General features: G+C 54.7%; 1 protein-coding gene across 1 annotated transcript in view; it reads left to right on the forward strand.

The window, feature by feature from the left end:
- Positions 1 to 329: 329 nt before the first annotated feature.
- The window catches only part of EME2 (essential meiotic structure-specific endonuclease subunit 2), an 8,270-nt gene continuing 279 nt past the window's right edge, over positions 330 to 8,320 (forward strand). The window contains exons 1-9 of the mRNA XM_019471532.1: positions 330 to 372; positions 1,013 to 1,081; positions 2,375 to 2,511; positions 3,498 to 3,590; positions 4,376 to 4,497; positions 5,401 to 5,506; positions 6,310 to 6,425; positions 6,889 to 7,078; positions 8,227 to 8,312. Of these exons, the coding sequence (XP_019327077.1) occupies positions 330 to 372; positions 1,013 to 1,081; positions 2,375 to 2,511; positions 3,498 to 3,590; positions 4,376 to 4,497; positions 5,401 to 5,506; positions 6,310 to 6,425; positions 6,889 to 7,078; positions 8,227 to 8,312 (962 nt within the window). The remainder of the gene's footprint in view (positions 373 to 1,012; positions 1,082 to 2,374; positions 2,512 to 3,497; positions 3,591 to 4,375; positions 4,498 to 5,400; positions 5,507 to 6,309; positions 6,426 to 6,888; positions 7,079 to 8,226; positions 8,313 to 8,320) is intronic.

The following is an 8,320-nucleotide window of genomic DNA, read 5'->3' on the forward strand; positions in this document are numbered from 1 at the left end:
CCGAGCCCGCTGGGGCGGCCCGGGGGGGGCCGGGCTCTACCTGTGGGGGGTGGGACGCCCGGGGCCTCCTGGCTGCCCGGCTGTCCCCTCTGAGCCCTTACGTCCGAGCTGCTCCTGGGCCCTTGGCCTGGGGCCCACACGGCCCCCTGGCTGTTTATCGGGCTCTTTCGGCTTCGTTATCTCTGTCGTTGCTGTCGTGACTGCAGACTAGCTGTGGTTAGACTGCAGCGGGCAGCTGCTGTGGTCCCCGCCTTGTTCCTGAGCATCCTGGAGAGAGGACCAACCCTCCAGCTCCGGGGCTGACAGGCCCAGGCTGGCACCTCTGGAAAATGAGCTCTGAACTTCTCCGGGCCTTGTTGCAGAAGCGGAAGGGCAACGCTTCAGCCCCGGAGGGCTCTGGGAGCTCGTCTTTATAGAGCGTGTGTTTCTGACCTAGTTCTGGGGCGGCGAGCTCCCGGCTGTTAATTTGCTCACGTCCTCAAGGGTCGTTATGAAGAGATAAGAAGACCTGCAGTCCCAAGCTCGGTCGCCTGCTCGGGCAGGGCAGTTGCCTATCTGGAACTTGCTTCTTGGGACAGCTCCAAGATAAGCCTCTGGAAATACCAGTGCCTGAAATATGTTCTCCAGGTGCCTCACAGAGGGCTGGGTCTGCTTCCAGAGCTGCTCTGCCTGGTCAGGGAGGACGTTCAGGGCATCAGGACTCCATAGGTCACGGCACGGAGCTTCCTTGGCAGAAAATGAGGTGGCTTATCTTGCAGCGCTGGCCGCCAGCGTGTCCCTGGGATCCTGGCTCTTTCCCGGCACTCGCAAGTGCCGCTGCTGATCCTCTGACACATCTGACTGCCTGGAGCGTGTTTCTAATCCCCTGTCCCAGGCGGAGCAGGGCTGCCGGCCCGTTCATCGCCCTGTTTGCTCCAACACAGTCCTGTTGTTGTCTTTATTATTCTGCCAGTAGAAAAGTCTCTGTAGGATAAATGCTGTCATCTGTTCTGTTGTGGAATTTGCTGTGAAGTCGTGGGTACAGCCGGTGCTCGGGAGGTGGTGGAGGTTCCAGAAGTGTATTTTCTCGGCCTTTCTCCAGGTGAGCGATCCCGTTTGAGCAGGGTCAGCCTGGTGAGGCAGGCTGGCTGGTGTAACGCACAGCCCGCCAGAGAAAATACCCTGTGATTTTCGCTTTTAAAACTCCACTGTGGCGATTGTATCAGCACCCACCGAGTCCTCAGAGTTTCTCTCTGCCCCTGGGTTTCACATTCCCCTCTGTCCTGGTGCTGATCAGTTTAGTTCTTGCTCATCTCTTCTGCCCCGTTCCTGCCTTCCCAACCCTCCTCTCCACCCCTCACCTCACTGCTGCGCCAGCCAGAGGCTTTTCTCCTCCTCTTCCCGGGTGCCGGCAGAGGGAGCGCAGGCAGCACGGAGGAGCTCTCTGCCTGTCCTGTGCCTGCAGCACCCAGCCCTGCCCCCTGAGGTCCGTCCTGCCCCAGGGAGCAGCCTGGGGCTGGGCCGGGCAGTCCCGCTGGCAAAGCGCCCTCATCAAACAAGGTGTTGATATTTTTAACATGGACAAGCAGCATGTTGTTAACCCTCCCCTTGCATTCTTAGAAACAGCTGTGCTGTTTTGTTGAAACGTCTCAAATAAACTCAGTCTAGAGCAGGTATCTGTCAAAGAAAACCGTCCAAACGCTTGGCTTGACGAGGTTACAGACAGCTGTAAGGAAGGTGCCTAACGGATGGTGTCGACTCACCTTAGCTACGATTGACAGTACTTGCAGAGCCAGTAATTAAGAGCACGTTCTCCGTGGGCTCCCCGGTGACATCCACGTGTGTGTCCAGCCCGGCTGCTGGAGTAGCAGTGTGCCCAGCAGCGCTGGGAACGGGGCTGAAGTGAGCATCGAGGGAGGTCTGTCGGGGCCATGCACGGGTGGTGAAACCCGGCTTCCTAGCTACGAACTGCTTGGCCTGTTGGCTAATTTCAGTCTTCTTTCACAGAGAGAGAGCTATTTCAAAAATAATTAAGTTTCTACCAATTTAATAAAATTTGTTCTTGGGGGAACGGAAGAGCCGGCTTTGAAAGTTTGCCGTTAGTAACCTAGAATGCACGAGCTGATTTTTACAGTCATTGTGGCAAATTGCCTGTCACTGTCCAGGTACTTGGCTGGAGTGAAGAAGGACAATTTTATAGGTGCCTGCAGAGATGGTCAGTGATGATGTCAGTAACTCGGTTAGCAATCCAGCCAGCAAGCGCACGTGCTGGAGGAAGCCAGACTTCCCATGCTTGCAGAATTCCTCGTTTTCCACTTGCGCTTTTGTTGTTGTTGATTAATGCTGATGAAATACCTCTTTTTCTCACGTCAGCGTCGTTCTGTCCTCCTCACAGGTCTCCTCAAAGATCCCGGCTCAGACGCTTGGGTGAAGGTTTTAAGTTCCTTGGACTGCAAATACTCTTTTGAGCCTCAGGCAATTCCCTGCAGCATAACCTGGAGGAGAAACGTGCCAAGCGCTCCGTCCACTCCAGTGAGTCCTTCTCATCTTCTCTGTACATGCAAGGTGGCAACCGATGTGCTGTGAGGAGAAAGCTTTGACTTGCCTCTCTAGGCCGGGCATTGGAGTCATCAGCCTCAGAAACGCTGATTACTGGTGACCTGTTAGCTTGGGGAATGGAGCTGGGTGTGATTCTCACACAGATTATTCCAAAGCCAATGTCCTAAACATCTACATCTCATTGCTTTAGGCAGGCACACCTCTAGGGTGAGCCCGGGGAACCTGTAGTAAGCAAGAATGAGACCACTACAAGTCATCGCTACAGAGGTTTCGCTTGGGTACTCGGCAGCATTTCCAGCCCAGATGCTGTGCATGGCATGCTGCCACGGGCAACAGCTGCACGTCTGGAAGAGGCTGGGCAAATTTGCTGCAGGGCCCCTCGTTTGGAAAGCCCAGTGATTGCTTCTTGAAGCCCACTTACTGGGAACCTGAAAGGGCAGGTACCTTCTGGTACCAAATACGGTTCCCATTTCAGCTTGGTTTCGGAAGGTTCTGTGTCAAACGGTATCTGCGTGGCAGTGGAGGCTGAGGTAGGCTGTTCTCATGCTCCACTACAGGAATTTCAGGCGGAGGCAGAACTCGAATTTTTGCCATTGCTGGATAAAACATTGCAGATGCTGCGGTCATGTAATAGACTACAGATAACGTAGGTGCAGATAACGTGGTCATCTAACAGTGTGCGGTGCAGACAAAGCCATTTTGTGTCCTTTCGTCTTAGGTAGCAACTTCGGCAGTTGTCACTGCCTTCCTCGCCAGGCTATTTTTGCACCTTCGCTGATCTGCTTGTTCGGGGAGGGTTTTTACCTCTCAGTTCAGCCATGTCTTTCACCAGCGTAGTATTGACGTAGCCTTGCGAGTCTTGGTGCCTCTTACAGCGTGGGCTCTGCACAGGTGGAGACTTGCTGTCTGCTTTCATGCTGGACCCCTGCTCGTGTTGGAAATGATTTCATCTTCTTTAGGATGGCCCCATGGTGAAGACTGAAGAGGAGAAAGAGGTGTTGGTGTTGGTAGAGCCGGAAGATTTTCTTAAGCGCCTCTTTTCCCTAACCCAGGTGATACAGACCTCTGAGCCAGACCTACACAAAGTGCTCTATGGCAGAGTCACTTTGCCAGGTGAACACGGAAGGGGAGGGAGGGTTCATTCAAAACTGCCCTTGCTCCACCCTGAAACAAAGCTGTGTTACAGAGGGCGGTGGTTTGAAAGGAGAGAACCTGTGGGAGAAGCCCTATCTGAGTACAGCAGGAGGTCTTTAGGGATGGTACGCAGGCACCTGCCTTTAACCCCGGGAGAGGATGCTGCTTTCCTCAGAGGGGAGCTGGGCAGGCCAGACTTGCCTTTCCTTGCACTTAGCTTTTCCATCCTCATGGAGCGCGTAAAAGATTTGCTTGAAAGAAATGGTCAGAGTACACAGCCCTTGGAAACACCTGCATTTTGAAGCAGAGAGATTTGTGTTAGTTCTCATCTGTATGCAGTCCTACAACCTTTTATTTATACCTGTCTAGGCAGCCTGTGCTTCTGCCCCGAGAAGCTCCCAGTCCATCCAGCCCCATCCAAGACTAGAGAATGACAGGCTAGAGTAGGCAGTGTCTGTGAGGAGATCAGTGCTAACGCTCCAGGGGAAAAAAGGTGAGCCAGAAGAAGCAGCGGGACATTGGCAGATGGGGTGTGTGGTGTGTGCCCAAAGGCACTGCTCTCGGCTGCAGTCTGAGGCTGGCTCCTGCCCGTTCCCACCGATGAGATGCACCTTGGAAGGCCCCGCTGTCCTGCCGGAGACGGGGAGGGGTGTTCCGGAGAGGAAGGCTGCTACAGACTTGGGTGTGATTTGTCTTGCTTCAGAGTTTTGTCAATGCCCCGTCAGCGAGTCAGCCTGACCTGAACCAAGTGTTGCCTTTGGCTGGTCTGGAGGGCTCCTCCACCAAAACCTACAGCCTGGCCGTCATCGGGCTGGATGCCTACAGGCGGTACGTGCCGGGCGAGCGGCGGTGCTGGGGAAGCTCGCAGTGGGCGGAGATCAGCGTGTCTGCAGGGGGGGCACATTCGGGGCTGAGCTGCTGATGCTTAGTGCCAGCGTGGTGGCTGTGAATTGCAAAGTCCATGCTCGTGGGGGCCGGGACTTGGGTTTTGCAGTCTGGAGGGTGTACTTTGCGCATGCGTTTGTAGCAGCCTCTGAGGATCTGGTAGCCAGAAGGGGTTCACAGGTAAGGCTTCTCTCTGTACCCCAGGCGGAGGGCCGCAGTGACGTGGAGGAGCTGAGGGAACTGCTCTGGTGAATTGCCCTGCTGTTCAATGCCCTGAGAGATGTTCAGTGCCTGGAGCCCTTTTCTTGTCCCCTGAATGTCTCATTCGTGTGCTGCTCCCAGTGCCTGGGTCCTTCCTGTCCATGGACATGCACGGCAGAGGAATCTCCTCTGTGGTGATGGTGTGATCACTTCCAGAGTTCCCCGCATAGACTCAGCTACGGTAGCTCCATCTGTCCTGTCCTGTCTGGGCTATTTCCCAGGGAAAGCTCTTGTCTCACCACCTCCTGGGCTCTTTCTCACTTAAGCCTGTGAGGATAAACTTTACCAAGAGTGTTATGTATTAAAAAAATCATCTGTGGCCTGTTGAGTTCTGCCACCAGAGGAACCGAGTGGCTCTCACCCTGGTTTCAGGTCTCCCCTTCTCTCCCTCGTGGGGGAGCTGCTGCCACCTGGGGGGCAGGTGGCCTGGAGCAAACTCGACACCTTTGTCTCCAGCTTCAAGTCAGACTGGGAGGTGGCAGATGTGGGTGGGTTAAGTCTGGCCTTTTCCTCTATATCAGACAGCAGCCCTGAGGTGCGAATATGTAGAGCTTGTGCGTGAGCGGTGTGTCTCGCTTACAGGTGTAACCGGGAGCAGGGCAGGCAGCGGGCACGGAGCCCTGGAAAGCAGAGTCCCAGCTCCCAGCCTGGCCCAGAGCTGGCTATGACTCGGGAGGAGATACTGGAGGTAAGACTTCTTACAGCCCTTGAAGTTTTATGTTACTTGGGGTTGAGCTGTGCGGAAAAGGCTCCCACTGGTGAGCCCTTGTGTGTAAGGAATGCTGTGCCAGGGGAGGTGGTGGCTGGCTTGGATCGGGTTGCATCTGCGTGCGTCTTCCTCCACCCTGGCTGGCAATGGGATTGAAGAGGGACTGCAGACTCGGAGGCACGGTTTGGAGCCTCTTGTTCTTAAGACCCTGGGTCAGAGCTGATCCACCCTCCCCTCACGTGCGTGAGCTGCCTCCCCTCCCCAGCCCCACCAAGAACTGCCCAGTTAGCTGTGAAAGGAGCTGTTGGTTCTCGCTCAGGTCTCTGCCTTGCAGAGCCTGCGTCCCGCAGCAGAGCAGGAATGCTCCTTGTGATGCTGCAGCAGTCATAAACTAGGTCAAATACGATCTAAACCCTTGCTTGATATCCCTCGAACTGAACTCCTGCCCTGCCTGAGTATGCCCCAAAGCGGGTTATGACTCGCTGGCTTACTGGGAGCTAAGAAGGATGCGCAGGCTTTACCGCAGCGCTGTGTAAACCGAGCTAATGCAGGCAGCCCAGCCTCCCTCCCCTTCTAGCCCCAGCCCAGCTTCATCCTGCCGAGGGATGTATCCTCCCCATGTGCTTTCCTTGCTCCTCTTGCTGGGTGCCTTTGGTGGCCAGGGCTGACACCAGCGCTACTGGCAGAGGGTGAGGGCCTCGGGCTGTCCTGGCTCACCCGAGCCTGTCTTCGTCCCGCTGGTCGACGTGTTACGTGTTTCACCTCTGTCACTTCTCCTCCAGGCGCTGGTGGTGCTGCAGCTGTGGGGTAACACCGAAGTGCTGTTCCTAGACACGTGGCAGGAATTCGGCCAGCACGTCTCTGCGCTGACGAAGGCAATAGCAAAACGCCCGTACAAGTGAGTCGTATCGCTGGACTCGGTCACATCCCAAACCCAGAGCTTAGGGGAACCTCAGCGGAAGCTACAGGAACGTTTATCTGTAGCTGCCAGCCTGTCCTTGATGCTGTCAGTGTAAGGGCCCACACTAGATGTGTCTCAAGGTCATTTTCGGTCTCTGTGCCAATGAGAATCCTCTGTTCTCATGGTGAATGAGGTGGTGATTCAGCACTAGGAAAGGAGGGAAAATGACGGCCTTAGGAAAACCAAAAGGTTAGGAAAACCCCAAGGTGTTCTGGAGCTTTCCAGGGAAGGAAAGAAAATTATGAGAGGGAAAAAATATTAGTCCTGGGCAGAAAGAGGTTTTAGAAGGAAGCCCGCTGCTTAATGCTAGGGGAAGGCTGCAACGCCTGGGGTCTGCAGGCCTGTGCTCGGTGCACGCACCGGCCCCAGGTCTTGCTCTCAGCAGTCTGTCTTTCTGCAGGAGGCAGCTGGAGTCGCAGGAGTTGCCTTTCTGCACTGCCGGGGCCTGGGCCAGCGGGGTGCGAGTGGAGAAGGATGGCACAGGACTCTGGCAGGTGTGGAAGAGACAAATCCAGCAGTTTAACAGAGTCAGCCCTGCAACAGCAGCAGCTATAGCGGAAGCATATCCCTCCCCAAGCCTCCTGTTACAGGTAAGCCCTCAAACCCCTCGGTGTCCTGTTAAAAGCTCGGAGGATGCAGGCAGGGAAGGGTGCCACATGCTTCCTCGCTTAAAGGTCTTTGCTGATGCAGCAAACAAGCCATGAGTGTGAAATCGGCTCTCCAGAAAGGCAAGGCTTGTCTCCAGATAGTGTTTGACTTAAACCAAAGCTTTGTTTCAGCAGTAGCCACCTACCCCTTCCAGGCCTCTCTCTGCCTTGGTCTCACCTCACAGGACCCGCTCAAAGCGTCTTTGCGTTTTTGCTTGGCGATACATTTGGTTGCTCACCCCAGCCGGTGCAGCTGAGGGTCTGTTGGACGCATCCCACTGCCCTTGCCCAACACGGTCTGTCCGTCAGCTTTGCTTGGTTTTATTTGAAATGGGTGATGTCTCAGGTGGCTGCCGTTACGGTCCGACAGCTCTACATCACCCTCAAGCAGAAAACGTGTGTCACCCCTGCGGACTGTGAGGGATTTCCACAGGACACCCGAGCTCTCTTACTGCTTGCTGTCACCAGCGGCATACCCCACGCTTTCCTTGCTCTTCTGTTGCCTGATCCTTCAGAGAGCTGATTTAGCTCACTAAATTCTCCCTCTCCCTACTCCCCTTAGCTTTCTGCTGGTTCGTGAACCGGACTGGCTCAGCAAGGTGCTGGGGGAGCAGGATTAGACTAGAATGCTGTCTGACCCTTCTGACAGCAGCTTAGCCAATTCATGAAGGCACATTTTTATCAGCAAGTGCTTGTTTTTGTGAGCGTTAATCACATAAACTCTTTCCATTAGATCAGGAACTGTGACAGAACTTTTTTTTAAAAAGTCGCATGTAGTCAAATACTCGCCTCTCCTTTTTCTTCCCCTGGAGCTTTGACCTCTGTCCCTAGCACAGCCTCTTCGGAAGAAGTGGCTTTACAGCTCTCTCCTTGTACGCTGGCAGGGCAACACACAACTCTGAGAGTGTGAGGTCTGTTTGCAAGTGATAGATCCTGTTTCTTCTGAGCTTTAGCCCCTGATCCTGGTATGTTGGGATGAAGGCTCACTCATGGATCCTCACTGTAACGATGGGATGGAGCCTTGCAGGGATGATTGGAGTCTTCTCTTAGAGCATCTGTGCTAACTGCTTCCTTCTCTTGTGTGCTCGAAGGCCTATGAAGAATGCGGCACAGAAGATGAAAAACGCCTTCTGCTGAGTGACATCCCAGTGAAATCGGACGTCAGCGGGAAAGACCGCCGGGTCG

Source organism: Aptenodytes forsteri, unplaced genomic scaffold, assembly GCF_000699145.1.
Source record: "Aptenodytes forsteri isolate BGI_AS27 unplaced genomic scaffold, ASM69914v1 Scaffold26, whole genome shotgun sequence".
Taxonomy (NCBI): Eukaryota; Metazoa; Chordata; class Aves; order Sphenisciformes; family Spheniscidae; genus Aptenodytes; species Aptenodytes forsteri.